Here is a 22,567-nt window from a genome sequence, read left to right as displayed (position 1 = left end):
CCAGGTGGAGTCACCACCAGGGAAGAAGGGAGCCCACCTTGACCTCAAAGGGATCAAGGGGCAACTCCCCATCCCCAGGGTCCCTGGTCTGTGGGGCACCCACCTGTGGTCCATGAAGACATATCACCAACCCAAGTCATCCTGGGGAGTGAGGGTAATTTCCCATAGAGAAACGGACAGGAGATTCCAGGATCTAGGGTTGCTTTCATCCCAGAGGGATTAAGGGTCCCACAGAGGCCTCCTCTCCCCTACAGAGGAACCCATGGCGTCCCTGACTGAGTCTCCACGTGGAGCTGCTCCAGCTCCTGGGCCCTGAGGGGAGGCCTAGAGCAGATGACAGACAGGGACACAGATGACTTGGGTGCAACACTCCCGTGTGTGATGAAGAACATATTAGCCATTCCAGGGATCAACCCCTCTGGCCAGTGCCCTCCCCTGAAAGCCCCAAAAGATCCCTTTCTGGGCTCTTCCTTTGAAACCTTGGGAACACAGAGCTCCTCCTGAAGCAGTACATTCCCCTGGGGGGACAGTTCTAATAACACTGGATCAGGAATCCTCGGGACAATGTCTGCCCTCTCCCCAGACTCACCCAGCACTGGGATACAGTCAGGAGGCCTGGAACCCACAGTGACAGGGTCAGAGCTAACTGGCCCCTCAGCCTGGAGGTCAGAGCCCACCTCTGCCCAGGGCTCAGGGTCAGCTCACACCGTGTGGAGCCTGGTCAGCATCCCTGGCGCAGCCCCTGACATTGACCGCAGGTCTCCTCGTGCCCTCCAGGGGGCGGCATTGAGACATACAGACAACACATGGGAAATTAACACAGGAACCTGGCTTTGGATAAGGTGGTAGAAAAGGAGACTGATTTCCATCCCACAGACCTTTCTGGGCCCCTCCCATGTGCCTGCTCTGTCCCACCCTGTCCTTCTAGGGGCCTAGGAGCACCTGCTCTGTCAGGGGTCCCTGTGCTGCTCCCCACCCCCTGCCTGGCACCACCCATGAGGAAGGCGGGGTGAACACAGGAAAGTCCCCAGGCAGAGTACAGAGCCAGGCTCAACGGTCAGGGGGCACGTGGACAGCCTCTGAGTCACAGCTCAGCCTACAGACATGGAGAGGAGGGTCTCCCTGGAACCTTCCCCTGAGGCCCAGGGAGCCCGCAGGCACCCGACCACCCACCACTGTCCTCTCTTCCCAGGACACACAGGACAGCTTCCCCGTCACATATGGGAACTGCAGGTCCTTCTGAGACACCTGATCCTGGGTCTCTGACCCAGGAAGCAGAGGCTGGGCTGGTGACACCAGGATATAGAAGGTGGGTCCCCTCACCAGTCATCATGCAGCTCACCCCTTTCTCACTCCCAGAGTCATCCCTGTGACCTTCCTGCTGGGAGGAAATCCAACCCTCCCAGAGCTTTGAAAACACGGGGCAGACCCTGTGCCCAGCTGGGTTTCTGTGTCACAAATGGAAATAGTCACTAGGTTCGGGGGCCCCTTGGGCTCTTTGTGTGGTGCTGACAGATCCAAGACCAGGACACAACAGAGGTGTGGGGACAGAGCCCCAAAGAGCAGTTTCCAGGCCTTTGGCCTCACATGGAAAGGTGCTGGCTCAGGTAGTAGATGGCTGTCAGCTGGAACCCTTGAGCCATTGGCCACTAATATAACTGCCGCGACTACGGAGGAGAGTCGAGGAGTCGTCAGTAGGTTGGCAGAAAAGCGGACAGCAAGTCACACGTCGTGTGAATCCAGCCTCCAGTGAGACTATAGTGGTATGACTCCCCTACCTATGGCTCCGTGGGTGTTCCTTTTTGGCCTCACCATGTCCTGTGTTCTTATGTGGGGAGCAGGAGCAGAGACCCTGCAGGCCACCCCGCGTGACACGTGGCGCAGCGAGCAGGGTATGGTGTCAGCTGAAACTCTCCGGAATATACTGGAGCAGTTTACATGTATAAAAGCTCAGTTTCGTAAGCAGGGTACGGTGCCAGCCAAAACCTACCGAAGCATGGCGGAGCGGTTTGTGCGTGTGAGAGCTCAGCTTTGGGAGGCCCATGAGGAGCGACACAGGGAACGGGAGGCGCTGTCTGCCTGGGAGACTCAAGCCTCCAGCTGGCACACCTCCCTCTTGGCCATGGACAGCGTTGCCTTCCTTTTGGTGATCTGCTGTGGCCTTAGGCTCTGAGGGTTGTGGACATCTTACACCGAGGCCTCCACCCACTCAGACACCTGGCACGGTGAGCAAGATTCCGACCAGGTAGGAATGGAGTCTGACTCTGGGCAGGAGGACGTGTGGCCCCCACACAGTATATGGTGCTCGGTGGCCACTGTTCTCAGGAGTTGGACCCCCAAGGAGGGGTGGGAGGACATGGATGGCTCTCCGGCCAGCGTGGAGAGGGCCCTGCAGGCTCTGTCTGGGCGGTTGCCGGAGGAGGAGAAGGCTACAGCTGGCCGCGTGGGCTGGATGTTCCTCAAGGCCTTGAGTCTCAACACGGAAAATGGGCTTAATGAAGTGGCCCGGGTGCCGAACCAGGTGTCCCGGTTGGAAGCGCTGGAAGCCCGGGTCCGCCTGTTAGAACAGGGGCCCCAAGGTGGAGACTCTGAGGCAGAGGTGGAGGAAGCAAGTGGAGACAATGTAGCTCCCAACCCCCAAGCCCGGCCAATCTTTAAGCAAAGGGTAAAACGTGAGCAACCTTTGGGCCCTGGGGGCGTTGCTGCCGGCAACCCAGCTGTGACTGAGTTCACGACCTACACCCCTTACACTCCCGCTGAGTTGCAGGAGCTGGGGAGGCAGTACAGACAGCGCCCTGGAGAGCCAGTCTCGTCTTGGCTACTACATTTATGGGATGAGGGAGCAGACAACATTCTCTGCTCCCCAGGTGAGATGGAAAAGCTAGCCTTCATGACAGTGCATCCATCCCTGCGACAAAGGTTACAGAACTGCCATAGGTTGGCCCAAGACCAGAGCAACCAGACTCTAATGGAGTGGCTCACTGCTGCGGTACGCACAGTATGGGGACAGGCTGGCAAGCTGCCAGACACTGTGAGTCAATGACAGTCAGATACGGAACTTACTCATATCCGTGAAATGGGTATGAGACATGCTATTTTCAACCTAATATGCAGGGGCCAGATGACGAGCTTTTTACAGCCAGCATGAGAGATCTGGTTTTGGATACTGCACCTGCGAGTGCTTTTGGATCCTTGGTTGCTATTCTTACACCCTATGTGGGGTGACGGATCCATGAAGTTACAACTGCCATGGCCACCCTAGGGGATGTTGAAAGCCGGAGGTGAAGAAAGTTAAGACAGGAGGTCCGCGCAGTTGAGACCTGGAAGCCCAAACCAAAAGTAAAGGGGCGAGGTCGCGGGCCTCAGAGAATAACACGTGCACATATGTGGTGGTGTGATCTCGTGGCAGCAGGGGTTGATTGGAAGAAAATAGACCGACAACCCAATGCACTCCTGCTGGAACTTTGGAAACAGTTGCGTCCAGATCAGCAATTCCAGAGAAACATAAAGGAGAAGTCTGGGAAAGTGCAACCCGTGTCCCTCCAGGACTTCATGCAGCTGCTTGAGGCCGACTCCTTTTAGCTTGATTAGGGGTGGGGCCAAGGTACCTGGTCAGAGGGGATGAACGGGGACTGGAGACCCCATGTGGAACTGTCCATACATTGGTCTCCTTCTAATGTGCAGAGGGTTTTGGCCCTACTTGATACTGGCACAGGCTGCAGTCTTGTTTATGGGAACCCAGAACTGTTCCCCAGACCAGCAATCTGCATTGATGACTACGGGGGAAAAACTGTGACTGTGAAAGCCGTTTCCTTACCACTGGGTATAGGAAGGCTTCCCCCCTGAACCTACAAGGTGTATGTCTCCACAGTTCCGGAGTATATTCTAGGGGTGGACATGCTACATGGCCTCAGCTTACAGACGTCAGTAGGAGAGTTCCATCTCTGGATCCGGGTGGTGAAAGTGGTGACACGTGGGCATGCTCACCACCCTCAAGTGTTGCCACAGCCCCAGCGCATGGTTACAGTGCAACAGTACCACCTGCCAGGAGGGCAGGAGGAGACTGGTCATACCATATTGGAATTGGAGAAGGCACATGTTGTGAGGCCAATGCACAGTCCCTTTAACTCCCCAGTATGGTCTGTCAAGAAGCCAGATGGAACCTGGCGAATGACTGTGGACTACAGGGAGTTAAATAAGGTGACACCACTCTTGCACACTGCAGTGCCTTCAATTCACGATTTGATGAATCGTCTGACTGTCCGCCTGGGGACATATCACTATGTAGTGGACTTGGCCAATGCTATTTTCTCCATTGACTTTGCACCCGAGTGTCAAGAGCAGTTTGCTTTTACTTGGGACAGGCGGCAGTGGACTTTTCAAGTCCTTCCGCAAGGATACTTGCACAGCCCCACTATCTGCCACGGGCTCGTGGCCCAGGACTTGGCACAGTGGGATCGCCCATCCTCTGTGGCCTTGTTTCATTATGTCGATGATATTTTATTAACATCTGATTCTCTTTCTGATTTAGAGCAAGCAGCTCCCTCTCTTCTCCGCCACCTGAAGTCACGTGGCTGGGCGGTAAATGAGGAAAAGGTCCAAGGCCCTGGCTTATCCGTCAAGTTTTTGGGTGTTGTGTGGTCAGGTAATACAAAGGTCATACCTGAGGTGATTATTGATAAGATACAAGCCTTTCCCTGGCCAACCAAGGTCTCCCAACTGCAGACGTATTTCGGTCTGCTAGGATATTGGCGGGCGTTTGTACCCCATTTAGCACAAATGGCAAGGCCCTTGTACAATATGATAGAAAAGGGGGCCTCATGGGATTGGACAGAGGCTATAGAGTAAGACTTCGTTGCCACGAAACGGGCAGTGCAGCAGGCACAGGCTCTGCAAGTAGTGGACCCCGGCCGCCCATTTGAACTTGATGTTCATGTAACCCAAGAGCGGTACGGATGGGGCCTCTGGCAACAGCAGGAGCGTCTCCGGTCGCCAGTGGTATTTTGGTCCCAATTGTGGAGAGGAGAGGAAGTCCGCTACTCTCTAATAGAGAAACAGCTGGCCGCTGTGTATGCAGCCCTAGTGGCTACAGAAGCCATCACAGGAACAGCACGCGTGTTGGTTCAAACAACCTATCCCATCCAGGTGTGGGTCTGTATGTGGACCCAGGGACCCAAAACAGGGATGGCACAGACCACCACCCTCGCCAAGTGGGGTGCCTACTTGGAGCAACGTAGTACCCTTAGTTCAAGCCCTTTGAGCACAGAGCTACAACAGGTCCTGGGGCCTGTGGAGCTTGTAGCCCAGGCTGAGCCAAGTGCTCTGCCTATGCAGGAGGACTTGGAGCCCTCGCCCTACAAGAAGGACAGGCCCCAGTACCTGAGGATGCCTGGTTTACCGATGGTTCTAGCCGAGGGGCTGCAGCTGTTTGGACGGCTATTAGTGTGCAGCCCAAAACAGACACCATTTGGTTTGATACTGGGACGGGCCAGAGTAGCCAGTGGGCTGAATTACGGGCTGTGTGGATGGTAATCAGCCATGAGCCTGGGCCCCTAGTTATTTGTACAGACAGCTGGGCGGTGTTCCGGGGCCTAACGTTGTGGCTCCCTACATGGAAATACCAAAACTGGTTGGTAGGACACCATCCACTGTGGGGTCAAGCCATGTGGCAGGACCTCTGGGACCTAGGGCAGAGAAAGGAGGTGACCCTAATGCATGTCACAGGTCACTCCCCCTTAGTGTCCCCAGGCAATGATGAAGCAGACGCCCTAAAACGGGTCCAATGGTTAGAACGGGCCCTGCCACTGATGTGGCCCATTGGCTGCATAGGAAATTACAGCACGCTGGAAGCCGAACCATGTGGCAGGTCAGCAGATGCTGGGGTCTCGCTTTGAAATGGCAGGAGATAGCAGGTGCCTGCTATGACTGTGCCGTCTGTGCCCAGGACAGCCCCCAATGGCGGAGACTCCCCTGAGAAATACAGCAGACTACGTGAGGGAGGGTGTCCTTCACTTGCTGGCAAGTGGATTACATTAGACCCCTGCCTAAGGCCCACAATGCAATATACGCATTTACAGCAGTGGACACTGCTACGGGGTTGATGTTTGCTTGGCCGTGTCCGGCTGCGGATCAGCGGCATACAGTCGTTGCTCTTACACAGCTGTGCACCCTCTATGGTCACCCCCAAGTCATTGAAAGTGACAGGGGTACCCATTTTACGGGGCAAGAAGTGCAGTGCTGGGCTTCCAGGATGGACATGCAATGGTTGTTTCATGTTCCGTATAACCCACAAGCAGCTGGCATGATTGAACACTATAATGGCCTTTTGAAGCAAGGTCTCTGGGTGTCAAAACACCCTCCCACGATGCGTGACTGGGCCTCGCATCTATGGGACGTCCTGAGAGTCCTGAATGAGAGACCACAGAAGGAAGGGCCGCACCAGTAGAAGCTCTGCTACATCGAACGGCCGCTCCCATTAAATTACAAGTTACCACCAGTGAGCCTCTGTTAAAGCCAGGCTATGGCAGAAATGGAAACATTTTGCTGCCAGCACCCACATGCTTGAAAGCAGGGGAACGACAGCAATGGACTTGGCCCGGGCAGGTCAAAAGCCCCCACTGTCGATGGTTGGGACTGATAGCCCCATGGGGGGCTGGTTTGACTCATGATTTGCAAGTGATGCCAGGGGTGGTGGCTGAGTGGCCACCGCAAGTGACTGTAGTATACGGGATGATTTTGCGGGGAACCTATGTGCTCTCACTATGGCCTATTATGGGGTCCCCTGTTCTGTTACATGTTGAAACTATGCTAGGGACCCTAAGCCCTGCCATAAAGGTCTGGTACCACAAACCGGGAAAGGTGCCTTTGGCAGGGACCCTCCTTTTCCAGGACAAAAAGCTAGCGTGTATCCTCCCAGATGGAAGGGATTTGCCATTGTTGGTTCCTAAGACTACCGTTTCTTTTCGTCCGTAAGTGTCAGTAGGCTAATATGGCACAGGGACCCTCGCAGAAGATGCTTGTTGTGTAGATTGTGAGGCGAGACCCTGTAGGGGTGGAGTGTGGGAACAGAGCCCCAGAGAGCAGTTTCCAGTCTCTCAGCCTCACATGGAAAGGTGCTGGCTCGGGTAGTAGATGGCCGTCAGCTGTGGCTAGTTGGCCGTCAGCTGTAACCCTTGAGCCATTGGCCACTAATATAACTGCCGCGACAACGGAGGAGAGTCGAGGAGTCGTCAGTTGGTTGGCAGAAAAGTGGACAGCAGGTCACATGTTGTGTGAATCCAGCCTCCAGTGAGACTATAGTGGTATGACTCCCTTACCTATGGCTCCGTGGGTGTTCCTTTTTGGCCTCACCATGTCCTGCGTTCTTATGTGGGGAGCGGGACCAGAGACCCCGCAGGCCGCCCCGCGTGACAAGAGGCCAACGCTGGGGTGGGTGGGTGAGTTGTCCTCATAGGGGACAGGGGTCCCCATCAGCCTTGGTACAGAAAATGTGCCCCACAAGCCAGTGGAATTAGTGTTTCCTGAGAGCTTGTTAGAGGCAGACTGTCCACCACACACCTCGGAATCAGAGCCTGATTTTCTTTTTTGTTGTTGTTGTTTTTTAAACTTTTATTTATTTTAAGTGTGTTTTCCCAGGACCCATCAGCTCCAAGTCAAGTAGTTGTTTCAATCTAGTTGTGGAGGGCGCAGCTCACAGTGGCCCATGCGGGGATCGAACCGGCAACCTTGTTAAGAGCACGCGCTCTAACCAACTGAGCTACTGGCCGCCCCACAGAGTCTGATTTTTAACAGGATCTGCAGACCTTCCCTATGCCCAGAAGGTGGCTGCCCCAGCCCCAAATCATGGGGTCTCAGTCTGGCTGGCATCCAGTTAAGCTGGGCATCAGAATCTTTATAAAGTTTCACAAGTGATGTGATGCACAGTGTGGGTAACTTCCCTGTAACAACAGTTTCTGACGTGTCGCCCAGGCTCCTGCTCTGAAGGGAAAAGCCAGATGGGGATGGAAAAGGGCTGTGAGGGAGGCTACTGTGCACCCAAGGTAACAGACGGCCTGGACATGGACAGCCCAGGCTGTGCTTGTCCAAACAGGCTGTGTGTTTGTGTGAGTGTCTGTGTGAGTGTAGGGCGAGGACTCATAGCTGAAGATGGCAGAGTCCTCTGCAGTTACAGGGAACAGAAATGTATACGGAAGGTAATGGGGAAGGAAGGGAGAGAGAGGGTTGGGGGCAGAGTCCCCGCCCCCAGCCCATGTGACCAGAAAAGGCTCCTGCCCTGGGAGGAGGCTCAACACACTGGGCAGCCAGGCAGCAGGTCCCACACGTCGAGATAGCGGTTCCTGTGAGCATCTCTGGAGCCCAAACTCTTCTCATAGAGGGAGGGATGGAAAAGACAGCAGACACCATGGAACACCCCTCAGCCACTGCCCACAGAGGGCGCATCCGCTGGCAGGGGTTCCTGCTGGCTGGTGAGAGAGGACACCCAGGATGGGAGACAGGGAGTGGCTGGGGTCTCCTGGGTGACACAGGGCTCTGAGAGGAGTCGAAGGGCTTCTGTTTGGACTTGAGGGGAGAGGACACTGGAGCAGAGTAGGATGGGGGGAGGGTGGGTCAGTTACAGGAAAATCTCAGGATCTGTAAGTGGTGAGGGGCAGGAAAACCTCAATTACAGCATTACAAGTAATTAATCTCTGAGCAGCAATTTCTAAAAACATGATAATAATAGCAATTTATGTCAGAGTGACACCAGAAAAAGCTTAACCAGGGAATATAAATATTGTCCTTACAACCAACCTTAGAAATGGGCAAATACACAGCAGGAGGAGGAGGGCCCTGGGAACACCCATTCATTCAGCCAGGCGTATTTGCAGCCTGTTCCAGGCACTGAGGGTACAAGACCAGACAAGCCCCTGCCTGCATGGAGCTCACATTCCATGGGGAGGAGACAGACAGGAAAGATCTAGATGTGATGTGAGGTACCCACAATGCCATGAAGGGAACAGAGCAGGGAAAGGTCAGAAAGTGAAGATGGAAGGACATTAGAGGAGGTGGTCAGGGCAAGTGTCTCCCCAGGACGCCCCTGAGTGTCAGCAGGGGTCTGAGGGCAGTGAGGGGGTGAGCCGGGCAGACACCTGGGGAAGAGTATTTCAAACAGAGGAAATAACAGGTTCAGAGGTGCTGGAGTAGTGGTGGCCATGCTGCTGACCTTGACCATGGGACACAGACACACACACACACACACACACACACACACACACCACAGGCTGAGAGATGAAGAGACCTGCTCAGGACCCAGGGCCTCATCTTTCCAGCCCAACACATACATCCAAATATTGATCAACTTCTCCCTTTCCTCCTAGTCTCACTCTTAACCTTGTGGAGCCCGCCCACCACGGCCCAACTTGTTCTTGAATTGATGCCGTCCAATGCTGCTGAATGGGAGGATGTGCTTTTCCTTGTCTACAATCAGACTGATGATCGTATAGGCTATGCCTGGTTCAAAGGGCAAACACTGGACCGCAAACATCAAATTGCATCCTATAACTTAGGCTCTCAGAGCACTGCCACTGGGCCAGCATACAGCGGTCGAGAGACAATATACCCCAATGGATCTCTGCTGGTCCAGAATGTCACCCTGGAGGACACAGGATACTACATCCTACAAACCCTAAATTCAGAGTTGCAGGGTGAAATAGTAACTGGACAGCTCCGTGTATACCGTGAGTAATTCCTCTCTGACCTCTGGGTGTCGGGTGGGGTAAATTCTACTTCACACACACAGACTGACAGCCTGGACTCTGCCCCCAACCCCTGCATTACATACCACGTTGGGGCTTCAGTATTTAGTGCAGGACACACACAGTGGAGACAAACTTCACAAGATCAGAGTTCTCTTCCTGGATTCCAGCCCCTGCAGATTCACCCCAGAAAGAAGGACCAGTCTGATGGGAGCAACTCAGCAGAGGGAGACCAGTCTCAGTGCAGCCCCTGGGCTCCTCCCGTGACCATGACCTCGAGAAAAAACCTGCAGAACTTGTCAGGGCCTGGACTGAGTGGCCCCTTGGGATCCTCCTGGAGAAGCTCAGCCCAGGCAGCCCATCCCCTGTCCCCTGTCCCAGGACTGCTGACGCCAGGGACGCTGGGGATTGTGTCCCAGGTTGGGTTTGGTCTCCTGGGCAGGGCTGACCGGGAGCAACGATTTCCCAGGTGCCTGAGCCCCCAGGTTCCGGAGCTGGTCACCAGCCAGGGCTCAGCCCCAGGAGCCACGTCTGGGCAGGGGCGGGGCCTGGTCCTTCACCTGAGACTGTGTGGAGAGCAGAGACAGACAAGGTCGTCGGCCATTAGCCGACTGCCCTGGGGGACTTAGGAGACCCCAGAGCAAGGTCAGCATCCCCAGGGAGGGACAGCGGAGAGGAGATGCTCCTGGCAGCTCATCCACCAAGGATAGAACCAGGGAGCCCTGTCTCGTGGATTAAATAATAACAGACACTGTTACCTTGGGCAGCACTTCTACTCCAAGCTTTAGGTCAGGTAATTGTGAAAGAGTTAAGATTCACAGGCAACATGGCAAGCCATTTACCATTTATCCTGTTTCATTCAGGGGAAACTGAGTGACGGGGACACAGACCATGACTGGCCAATCAGAGTCATGCTAACATCTGTCTGCAGTCACAGCCCTGTCCTCTCCTCCACCCGGGGCCTATTATGCAAATATAGACCCTGAAACCAGCTGTTGGTTCAGGTCCTTTCTTCTTAGGCGTCCCCTGTTCAGAGGGAGACATTCTGGTCTGGGGAGTGAAAGCAAATGGAAAATTAATCTGGTTTTACTCTAGAACCAAATCACCTGCAGTAACCACCACGGTCAGTGCTGGGACGCCCAGGCCTCCCCCTCAGGTGGCCGAGGCCCCGCTCCCTGCACTGGCCTTGAAAGCAGTTGTTTCCTGATGTGTTGGTGTCACTCCCACTGGAGTATAAAGGAAAGGACTTTGCTTCTCACTCCCCACTCCACTCCTGCAACAAGCTCAGGGACCAACATGTAACAAACACCCAATTGCTTTTGATGCAGGAGGAAGGAATTATGGTGAGTGAATGAATGAATGAATGAGTGATTCATAATCTCTACAGATTCTGGAACCTGGATGCAGAATCCTAGGAGGTTTTGGCCACACCTGTTCCCTGTCCCTCCAGGGGCTGGGACCCACATTACACCCCTCTGACCACCTGTCCCCAAAGCCCCTGCAGGAGCCAAGTCTCATGGTGATGGTGGGGCTGCTTGCTGCGGGAGGGTTTTCCTTCTCTGGACCAGCCATGGGCTCCTGGTCCCTGGGGACTCTGAAGTCACCTGTGTTCCCCACTGTTCTGGCTCTCTGCTCCTTCCCTGTCCCTCGCCTGCCTCCTCCTTCATTCTAGCCACGCTGCCCTGCTCTGCTCTGCTTCCTCCCCCTCGAAGCCTCCCAGGATTCTCCCACTAGCACCTGTGGCCAGGCCCACCCTCCTGGGCAATAGGAAAGGACACAGAAATGATTCGGAGCAGCAGCCCCTGGCTCCATCATGAGCCAGTTTCCCCGGTCACCAGAGTACGAGCTTCCGTGGTGTCCCCGTCCAGGGCTCCTTCCCTCCCTGATGCCAACGAGAGGAACAGACTACATGACAGGGACTGTGACCCCTTGATCTGCTGTCTACATGACTCAACCAGGGAGTCAAAGGCAGAGCACAGGTCTGTCCCCAAAAGCTCTCGGGCTCACTTCACCCGACTCGTGACACATCCTCCTCCTGGTGTGAGGCTCCCGTTCCTCCCGGTGGTTCCCGAGACCTTCCCAAGGTGGGGCCTGTGCCATCTGATGGCGTATTGCCTATTTCACACACGTGTGTCCTTGTGCTGACGCCTTTACCACAGGGTGGGATCCTCGCAGACAGTGAGATCCACAGGCCACTGTCCTTTCTCTTAGATGCTGTCCAATTTGATGAATTGGCTCAAGCTCTAGCTGTTTCCTGGGTTAGAGAGAAAGGGAAGAACGCGTGCCACGTGCCCGTGTGGGGGCTCCTCCCCATTCACCTGATCGTCCATAGAAATTGGTGACAGGGACCTTCTTCCTAAATTTGTTAACATAACACATATCGTTTCTACTAATTTGAGCTCATTCATCCCTTTGTACAACAGAGAAACCTAGATTTCCCTTCTGATCACTTCCGTCTCTTAACAGGACTCACATTCTCTTTCTCTCCCCAGGGAGGCACTGATTTCAAACCCACTGTAGCATCTTCCTTTCTTCACAATGTGACCTGGTTGGACTGCAGAACCTGGTCTATGAACTTCAGTGCTAGACAGAGATTCCTCTAGAAACTGGTCTTAGATCTTTGGGGCATTGATAATGATTTTCACATACTTTTACAATTTAACTTCTCAAATTTCTATCTCATAACTGTCTGCAAATGGTCCACGAGGGTCCGATTTTTCAATAAGTCCATGCTCCCCCACTTTCCACAAGTCACCCCTTCTGTATTTGCTATTGTCTAGGAGGATTTCAGGGAGAATCGACATGGTCCTCACTGCCCTCAGCATTCAGAGAAGAGACATCAAAGGCCAAGGGCAGAGAGCATGGTCCTGCCAAAGCCAGCCAGCTGCTGCTGTCCCCTCACTCTTCTCTGATCATTTCTAGTCTTGAATATGCTCTCCCTTTAATGGGGTCACTATTCCATGTGAGTCACCTGAACAAACTGCCCCACCTTGCGGCTTTGCCATCTGAGTACTGAACTGACCTCTGGGCTTGCTCCTGGTCTTCCCATGTGTCATTTCTGCTCAAACGCCCAGTCCCCAGGCCAGGCAGTCAGCTGGTCAGTGAAGAACGAGGACAGGAGCCAGGTGGTCTCTGACTCGCAGTCCTATGTCTTTCCGTGATAAAACCCTGATACTTAATTGACACTTGAGAAAGTCTGTGCTTTCTCCCAGATGTAGAGCTGGCGGCCTTATGTTCTCTGAACACTCAGAGCCTCATGCATTGGTCTTGTGATACACAGACCTGCCTTATTATTTGAAGGACTCAGGTTGGCTGAGAGGTGAGAGGTGCCAACTCTGATTGAAGATGCCTTTGGAGGAATCAAAGTTACCACACAGGGCAATTTCTCTCTGTTATCTGCACAGCGGAGTTACTCAAACCCACTGTCACAACCAACAACTCCGACCCTGTGGAGCACAAGGACCCTGTAGTGTTCACGTGTGTATCTGAGATTCAGGACGTCACCTACCTGTGGTTGATCAATAGTCAGAGTGTCCAGAACAGTGCCAGGCTGGAGCTGTCCAAGGACAATAGGACCCTCACGTTACTCCGTGTCACAAGGAATGACGCAGGACCCTATGAGTGTGAAATCCGGAACCCAGTGAGTGCCAGCCGCAGTGACCCATTCTACCTGAATGTTCTCTGTGAGTAACTTCTGTTCCTACCTGGCCCAGGCTGCCCGCCCTAATCCACACTGCGAGAGGCCCTGGCTACATCCGTCCCTCTCAGGTCCAAGTATGTGGACCCTCACCCTGGACACCCATACTAGCCATCACTCCCTCGCCCAGGCAAATCCGGGAATGCCCAGCTTTGAGCTGAGACTAGGAGGGGACGGGCTGCTCCTGTCTCGAAAGGCTCGGGGTCAATAACCTCGTGGGGGAAACTGGTTAATGTCTCAGACTCATGCTCAGTGAATGCAGGGAGTTATGGTTGGGACTTTTTGAAACTAGGTTGATCCAGCTCAGAAGGACAGTATGGCCTTTATATAGACAAGGAGTGTCCCCTTTCCTCTGATTACATCACAGGTGGCTTTGTTCTGTTTGCTCCAGATGGCCTGGAGGCCCCCACCATTTCCCCCTCAGACACCCATTACCATTCCGGGGCAAACCTCAGCCTCTCCTGCCACGCAGCCTCTAACCCAGCCACACAGTATTCTTGGCTTATCAATGGGAGGCCCGAGCAATCCACACAGGAGGTCACTATCCCCAACATCACTCCGAATGACAGTGGATTCTATACCTGCATTGTCCATAATTCTGTCACTCACCTCAATGGGACCGCAGTCATAATTATCACAGTCTCTGGTAAGTTCTCCCTAGACCATTGGAACCAGCTCTGGGGTGGAAGTGTGTCTGTTTTGCGGAAAAGATCTGGAAGAAGTTATTTCCCATTTGCTAGTATTACAGGTAAATCTCAAATCTGTCCCTGAACCCTCCCACTACATATCTGCAGACCTTCCCTTCTCTTGCTGTCTGATTTCTCATGGCAGATGTGGCTCCAGCCTGGAATGTGAGGAGGGTTTTCTCTCAGTCCCAGAAAGCCCCATGTAATGGAGGGAGCTCTGCAGCTGGGGAAGGAAGAAGGGTCCTCAAGGTCAAGTTCCTTTTGGTTGTTGTTGAATTGCAGATATGATTTGCAAATATTTACTCCCAATCTGTGGGCTGCCATCACTCTTCATTTTGTCCTCTGATGCAGTTTTCCATTTTAATGTAATCCAATTTATCTATTTTTGCTGTTGTCTGTGATTTGGGTGCCACATCTAAGAAATCATTGGCAAATCTAATTTCAGGAAGGTTTTCTCTGTTTTCTTCTACCACATTTATAGTTTGACTCTTCTGTGTAGATTTTTGATCCATTTTCAGTTCATTTTTGTACATGGTGTAAGGGAAGGGACCACCTTCATTCTTTTGCATGTGGATATCCAGTTTCCCATTACCATTTTTTTACTAGAGTTTTTCCCCATTGAATGATCTTGGCAACCTTGTCAAAAATCGTTTGACCATATAGGTAGGCTAAGGTTTATTTCTGGGGTTTCTATTCTATCCGTTGGTGTGTATGTGTGTCGTTATATCAAACCCACACTCTTGGTTACTGCAGTTTTATAGTCAGTTTGAAATCAGAAAGTAAGAGTCCTCTAACTTTGTTCCTTTTCAAGATTATTTTGGGTATTTGGGCTCCCTTGAGATTCCATATGAGTTTTGGAAATTTTAACTTCTGAAAAATATTTCATTGGGATTTTGATGGGGATTGCATTGCATCTGTGGGTCTTATTGAGTAGTATCATCATCTTAACAATATTAAGTCTTCAGATCCATGAGCATGGACATCTTTCCATTTGTCTGTTTTCTTTAAATTCTTTCAGCAATGTTTTATAGTTTTCTGTATACAAGTCTATTGCGTCATTGGCTAAGTTTATTCCTAAATCATTTATTTTATATGTTGTTATAAATGGAACTGTTTTCTTACTTCCCTTTTCTCATCATTCGTTGTTAACGTGTAGAAACACAACTGATTTTGTGTATTGATTTTGAATCCTGCAACTCTGCTGAATTTGTTTATTCTAACAGTTCTTTTTGTGTGTGTATATGGAATCTTTAGGATTTTCTACATAGAAGTGTATGCCATCTGTGAACAGACATAATTGTAGCCCTTTCTTTCCAATGTGGATGCATTCTATTTCGTTTCCCTTGTCTGTTTGCTCTGGTGTGGACTTGTGGACTGTGGTGAACGGAGGCGGTGAAAGTGGCATCCGTGTCTTCTTCCTGGTCTTAGAGGAAAACTCTCAGTGTCTCACAGTTAAGTTTGAGGCTAGCTTTCATATAAGGCCTTTATTTGTTTCAGTAGTTTCCTTCTGTTCCTAAGAGTGCCAGTATTTTGTTAAATCGGTTACCACTAATCTAAAGATTTCCTTCCTCATGATATTCAATCCACAGATTAAGAAGTAAAAGTCAGACAGCGAACCCTTTACATTGGAAACTCTTCCATTCCTAAGGTTACAAGGACTGGGCGAAACTGTCCTCATTCCCTAATAAATTATTTCCTTCACAGGGACATTCAATCCACAGACCAGGATTCAGATTGAGAAATCCTTTAGATGGAACCTCTCCAGGTCTAAAGTCATGGAGACTGGGTTCTGCCATCTTTATTGCCTAACAAATTATTTAACAAGAGGTAAACGCCCTCCCATTTTCTGTAAAGTTCCCTTGGCTCCAGAGATGAATAGAGTTGGCAAGTCTGCCTTCCCCAACTTATACGGAAGTTTATATGAGGAGCAGGACCTGATTGTTTTTTAAGCCAAAGAAAGTTCCAGGAAAGGATCAGTAAAAGTTCATGAGAGAAAAATTCCACCTGAGGATGAGGATGCTGGACACGTGAGCTGAGAAGCGGTTTCCGGTGCTGATGGTACAGAGATGTCCAGGAGGACAGGTCAGGGGTCACCTTGAGGTGATCTGGGGTCAGGGAGGAGGCGCAGCCCTCTCCTTACAGATTGTCACCTGAACAATGATACTCGTACGTCTGCAGAGGTCAGGGCCATCCTCTGGTGACCTTTACAGAGCTCACAATGGACTGCGAGCAGCTGAGATGTCTGAGGAAGCAGCGTGGCCCCAGACCCACTCTCAGTCAGTCACCTCCTTTGTCCACAGAGCCTGTGAGAGAGCCCACCCTCCTAGCCAGCAAAGCCACAGTCACAGAACATAAGGACGCTGTGGTCCTGACCTGCTGCACAAATGGGATCTCCACACAGTGTTTCCTTAATGCCCAGAGTCTGCGGCTCACGGAGAGGATGACGCTGTCCCAGGACAGCAGCGCCCTCACCATAGATAGACCCTGTCAGGAGTGGGGACACTGGAGATTATCATACTGATATCACTATGATAATCTCCAATCCTGTCAGTTCCAGCAAAAGTGCCCAGATCAACCTGGATGTGACCAGTGAGTGACCTCTCCCACTTCCTCACACATGTACATTTTATGGGCATGAGCTGCAAGGTGGATGCAAGCCTTGAGGAGGTGGAAACCTCTGTCTGAGCCTGGAGATCAGCAGGGGTAAGAACCCCAGAGTAAGACTGGTCTCATTATTGTCTTGGTCCTAATGTGCACCAGCTCGCTGACCTCGGGCAAGACACTCAACCACCTGAGCCTCAGTTTCCTCATCTGTAAACTGGAATAGAACAGCAAGATATTAGGGCTGTTGTGAGGGTGTTTATTAGGAGGCTAATGAGATTAAAGCCCTTAGGGTCATGCAAAGTCAGGGCTCAGTCAATGCTATCAAGTAGTATTTTTATGAACGTTATTAGCTGTAAAGTCAAGCGGAACTTGGTGAAAATATTGTTGATCACTTACCAGTTGTGTGACCTCCAGTGACTCATCAGGTACTTCGTGTTCCAGATTCTGTTTGTGCACAGTGGGGATGACACCCCATCCCTCGTGGGGAGGGAAAGATCAGATGACATGAACAGAAGGTATTTCCCGCCCTGTCTGGTATAGTAGACCACTGCACATAGTCAGACCACTGAAAAGAGTCAAATAACATTTTTATTACTAATCAGCTTTGAGTTGACAGGTAAGGGCCTGCCCTCTAAGACTGTTGATAACGAAGGAAAAGAAGAAACACGGGGGAGAGACATTATGTGAGAAGGAAAAAGGAGTTAAGAGGAAAATGAACAGAAGGTGGGACTGGTACATGTAGGAGAATGTGCAGAATTAGAACAAATACAATGTTTCAAGTGTGAGAAACAGAAAATGATGCAACCACCGGTAGTGGGGATTTGGGAGGACGGTATGATGACAACACTCACAAACCGCACAGACTTGGTGACAGTTTCTTCTCCCTGATGACAACACTCACAAACCGCACAGACTTGGTGACAGTTTCTTCTCCCTTACCAGGCCCTCCCCCCTGTAAATCCCCTCATAGTTACCCCTGAATAGACTTGGGCCTTCACCCCTCCCCCCTTTCCATTGTCCTTTCAGCAGAAAAAACCAGCACCGGCAGCTCTCAGCAGAATGTTGCTGGCATCGTGATTGGGGTCCTGGTCGGGGTGGTGCTGGCGGCCGCCCTGGGGTGTTTCCTGTTCCTCAGGAAGACTAGAAGGTACGATGGCATTTCCTCCACCCTAATCCTGTCCCAACCCTGGCTGACTTCAGTCCAGGAAGGTGGAGACCCTATCCTCAGTTCCTGGGCTGGCTCTCCACAGCCTCCCGACTTGCCCATGGATGTTCTCCTCTCACTCCATCCAGCTCCTCCCTCACCTGACCTGGGTGGTTTGCTCAACAGTTTCTTCATCTATCAATTAGGCACAATTAAGGAACCGTCCCCTCAGGATCGCCCTGGTTCAGCCCACGAACCTAGAGGCAGGTAGCAAGTGCTTAGTAAACTGACACCTCCTGTTGTTTATCGAAGTCCCCTCACCCCTGTGAGAGGGACCTGCTGCCTCCGGATCTGAGGGTTGTCCTGGCCAAGATCACACAGCAGAGAGTGGAAGAGCCTGGACAGGCCGGTGGCGTTAAATGCCCGCATGTGGCTGGTTTGGTGCCCCTCATGTGTGAGAGAAGAAACTGGGCCCAGCCAGGATGGCAGGTTCTAGGGTGTCCTTTATGCCTCTTGTCCAGGCTGATGGAGACAGAAGGCAGGCCACTGTCACTTTTCAGCACTAGTGACCTGAGGGGCAGGTCTGGTCACAGCAGGGACACCGCATTCATCCGGATACAACATGTATGGGGCTCCCCAGTGTCCTGCACACACAGCCGGCCCTGCTTTCCCACTGAGGCCTTGACCCTTCCGCTCAGTCAGACTCTCGCTGTTTGATTCCTTTCCTGGGTCCTCAGTCCCTACTTTGGCAACTTCCTCTTGGACCCCCACCTGCCTGTGAGTCCTTCCCCTCTGAGCCCAGGTCAGATGTGGCTTCTTAAGGCCTTTCCTCAGTTCCGTTTGCCTGGGCCCTTCCCCCTCCTAAACAGCATTGGTGGAGAGCGGAGGTCTCCACGACCTGCTTGGAAAGGAGACCCTCCTTGTCCACTGTTCTGACACCAAAGCTGTGACCTCTCCCTGCACCCCTCACAAATAAGCCTGACCTTTCCTAGGGCCAGTGGCCTGCACGACCCCGGAGAGCATTGGCCCCCAGCATCCACTCCTGGTGAGTGTCTGTTCAGCCTGGGATCAGTCGGGAGCCCCTGGGCCTGCCCCACAGTGTCCATTCCTGCCTGTCACCTCCCAGGGCCTTCAAGGGAGGTTCTTATCAATGACTCAGCACAGGGGGCTCCAACTTGCAAGTCATCCCTGACCTGTGGGGCTATGTCATGAGTCATCATTCACCCTCACTGAACCCTAAAATGCCAGAGGGTCTCTCTCCAAGAGATGCTCCCTCTCCCCTGTTTCTCTGGGAGCTGAGGACCCTGACCCTTCCTGGGAAGATACCCAAGGTTCCTCACACCCTGGATGCTAACTCCAGTCTCCGTTCCCAGGCCATGGTTTCTCCAGCACCTCCGCCTCCCCGGTAAGCCCATCCCCTCCCCGTCCCTTCACCCAGTGTCCTGGCTGCACAGATTCAGGACAGGAGGACTATTCAATCCCACAGCACAGCACAAGACAAGGGGAGCCCCGCCCTGGCCAGGAGGAGGCCCTGCTTCAGGAGCAGGACCACCCCAGCCTGTCCTGAGTCTGCCCTGATCCCCTTGGTCGGCCTTAAGTGAACCCTGGAGTCCAGCCAGGAGCAGAGTGGGTGTTGGGAGCATTAGTCAGGGGTTCCAAGCTAACAAGGGTGAGGGGGTCACAGCATGGACCGGATTGGGGTACAGAGCTACAGCTGTGGAGATGGCTGCTTGGGAGGCACTTCTCCTGTGGAGAAATGATCTTCCTCCCTCCCTGACCGCTGACACCTGATCTCCCCCCTGCCCTGCACAGGCCCCCCTACCCGGCCCCAGGACAGTCGTTCCCATCTATGAGGTGAGTGTGGACGATGAACATTCTGTCTCACAGGCCCAAGAGCTGCCCGCAGCCTGACCCTAGTTGTGCTTCCCGGTTCAGGAAATAGCAGCGCAAAAGGGAAATCCGGTGGTGAGAGAGGGAGGGGCTAAGGGACAGATACCCCCAGCACAGTCAGGCCCCCATGGCCTGGGAAACACTGCAGAAGTTCCAAGAGGGTTACAGGGCTCAGAGGCCTCTTCTTTTACAGGACTTACTACACCCCAACACCAATATTTACTGCCGGATTGACCGTAAAGCAGAAGTGGCTTCTTAGTTTCCTCTGAGACCTGCTTCTTCAGGACCTTGAGGAGGGGCCCAGCTGAGACCTCAGGCCCTGAATGGGGTCAAGAGCTGGAGCCTGAGCCACAGAACCAGATCTGACCCCTGAGGATATTCAGGGACCTGGGCCCGAGGTTGGGGACTCTCCTGATTACTGAAGACCCCAACAAGGCCACCCGGAGCCCTAAATGAACCAGATCAAGTGTTTCATCACCCTGGGGGCTCCAGAAAAAATGATCAGGCTTGTGACCCACTGTGCACAACCCGAATGATCTGAATAAAAAGGACCTTCCCCTTATTTGTTCTTTTTCTGCAAATGGGAACTTTCAGCAGAAATTCACCTGACATGCTGGGTCCTTTCTCTCCAGAGTCACGCAGGGAAAACATTATCTCTAAGTTACCCCAAGCCCCATCTCTGTTCTCTGTGAGAGAAGAGGAGGAAGGGTGTGGAGATGGGAGCACCGTGCTGAAAGGAAAGGCAGAGATAAGAGCTGTGACCCAGCCAAGAGAGTACTCAGCTATCCTTACACTGCCCCAGGAACCAGGCCATGGACACTTCCCAGGGTTTGCCCCTTTACACACGTGCACTGGGTCTCAGGAGCACAGAATAGGGGGCCATCTCGTGTCCACACAAAGATGTGCAAGGAATCTTCTTTGGGGTCATTGCCCACAGCCATGGGCAGGCTGCGCATTCTGGGTGGGGCCCTTTCCCAGTCCCCCAGTGTCCTGTACCCTTTGGTCCTCCTCACCCAGGTCCTCGTGGCCCTGACATGTGCCCCTACAGATCAACTTGCTTGTCCCCAAATCCAGGATCCAGGGTTCTGAGCCCTGTCCAGGGGTTTCTACTGTGTTCCAAAGACCAGCCCTCAGGACATTTTTACCTCTGGGGTACACAGATAGAGACTGTCATAGTAATCCCGGTGGGGAGGACCCAGAATTCATGCCCTGAGCAAGGCCTTCCCTGGCACTGTCATGACCTCTAGCCCTCCACTTTCCATCAGTTTCTATTGTTCTCCCTGACATGGATCTCATTGAAACAGGCCTCCTCCCCACAAATGAGCATCCTAGTCAGAGGTAGAGGGCTCCCCCCATCCCACCTAACTCTCTCCCAGGCTCTCATGGCAAGAGGACAAAGTATCTCCTCCTCCACCTGGTCCATGGACCTTCTCCCACACGTGCCTCTCCTGAAGCCCCCTCCACACACCTGGGCCAGTCCTTCCCTGAGAGCCCCAGGATGGGTGCTGCTCCCACGTCGGTTCAGAGCCCACAGTTCACAAGGATATTCTGCCATAGCCCAAGTGTTGTTTGTCAATGAGATGAGAGCTGGGTAAAAAACCTACAAAGTCTCATGTCACAATTTAGCTCTAACTTATTCCTAACCCCGCTGCACACAGGTTGGATTAGACAAGGTGAAACCTCTCTTTAGTTTCCTACTGCGGCTGTAGCAAATTACCACTAATTTAGCAGAGTCAGACAACACAAATCAAGGTGTCAATATGGCTGGTTCTTTCTGGAGGTTCCAGGGGAGAGTTGTGTCTTTGCCTTTTCAAGAGTTTAGAGGCCACCTGCACTCCTGGCTTGTGGCCCCTTCCTCCATCTTCAAAGCCAGCAGCAAAGCATCTTGAAGTCTCTCTGTGCTCTGCTTCCATTATCACATTTTATTCTCTGGCTCTGCCTCTCCTACATCTCTCTTTGACTTATAAGGAAATGACTTTTATGATTATAAAGGAGCCACCCAGACAAGCCACTATAATCTCCCAATCACATGATCCTTAATTGAACCTGTAAGTTTCCTTTGGCAGTCGACAGATACACAGACTCTGGGGATGAGGATGTGGACATCTTTGAGGGGCTCTTGTTCTGATGAATACCTTTCAAGACCGTGTTCATCATCTTCCTTCACTACAAACTGCACGTGGGAAGCCTGGAATTGGTCATGCTGACTGTGGAGTCAGTTCCTGCAGTGACAGCCAAAACACCCTCATGCCCCTGAGCAATGGAGACAGACGCTGGTCCACATTCCCAGAAGCCCTCTCCACCTCCTCCTTGTTAGTGATTGTCAGTTGTTAGGAATGAAAAGAAAGCAGACATGACTCGAAGCTTAAAGATCGCAGCTCACAAGCCCTTGGACAGCTGGTGGTCGTCAGCACCACGGACAGTGTCTCTGCGTTGCTCCTGCCAGAGAAAGGACTGCTGGAAAGGACTCTCATTTCTATTCTACTTGAGAATGACACGGTGAGGGAGAATGTTACTATAAGTGTAACCCGATTCTGTTCTAATTTATAAATCGTGAACCCATTACACGTGTCTGGACATTAGTTGTTGGCACATCCATTACTCTCCCCACATGGCCTATTGCTACACCCAGAGAGACCTCTGGGAGGCTGAGCCTGCTCTGGCCTCTCAGGAAATCTCCCTGCCCCTGAGGCCATTGACTTGCCTACAACACGGAGGGGATGTTTCATGATTGACTTCTGACCCTGGGTGCCTGACCTTGGAAACATCTGCATTACCCAGCCTGGAGCACCCAAGCACAGCGTCCTGCTCC

At 52.4% G+C, this 22,567-nt stretch overlaps 1 protein-coding gene across 8 annotated transcripts; it reads left to right on the top strand.

Moving 5' to 3' along the window:
* The first annotated feature begins 1,116 nt into the window (after positions 1-1,116).
* Positions 1,117-22,318, top strand: LOC109435715 (cell adhesion molecule CEACAM4). Of its 8 annotated transcripts, XM_074314279.1 has the most exons (7): positions 8,274-8,465; positions 9,357-9,716; positions 17,748-17,868; positions 18,858-18,910; positions 19,239-19,270; positions 19,678-19,719; positions 19,949-22,318. In XM_074314279.1, exons 1-7 carry the CDS (start codon positions 8,381-8,383, stop codon positions 20,012-20,014), a joined length of 759 nt encoding a protein of 252 aa, XP_074170380.1. In that variant the 5' UTR covers positions 8,274-8,380; the 3' UTR covers positions 20,015-22,318. The 8 variants fall into 8 exon arrangements, with proteins under 8 accessions (XP_074170383.1, XP_074170380.1, XP_074170385.1 ...); XM_074314284.1 differs by lacking the exon at positions 19,239-19,270; XM_074314282.1 differs by lacking the exons at positions 8,274-8,465; positions 19,678-19,719; positions 19,949-22,318 and adding an exon at positions 1,117-1,309 and having other exon boundaries at positions 19,239-19,671.
* Positions 22,319-22,567: the final 249 nt, after the last annotated feature.

This window comes from Rhinolophus sinicus, linkage group LG11 (assembly GCF_036562045.2).
Source record: "Rhinolophus sinicus isolate RSC01 linkage group LG11, ASM3656204v1, whole genome shotgun sequence".
NCBI classification, from domain to species: domain Eukaryota; kingdom Metazoa; phylum Chordata; class Mammalia; order Chiroptera; family Rhinolophidae; genus Rhinolophus; species Rhinolophus sinicus.
The sequence above is the reverse complement of the archived record's forward strand: the minus strand, read 5'-3'. Positions and strand labels throughout refer to the sequence as shown.

Excerpts from the sequence above, each read along its gene's own strand:
- LOC109435715 (XM_074314277.1), top strand. The coding sequence starts at position 8,381 with ATGGAAAAGACAGCAGACACCATGGAACACCCCTCAGCCACTGCCCAC. Across the intron at positions 9,717-17,747 it reads TGGACAGCTCCGTGTATACC|CAGAAAAAACCAGCACCGGC; the intron begins GTGAGTAATTCC and ends TTGTCCTTTCAG. Across the intron at positions 17,869-18,857 it reads TTCCTCAGGAAGACTAGAAG|GGCCAGTGGCCTGCACGACC; the intron begins GTACGATGGCAT and ends GACCTTTCCTAG.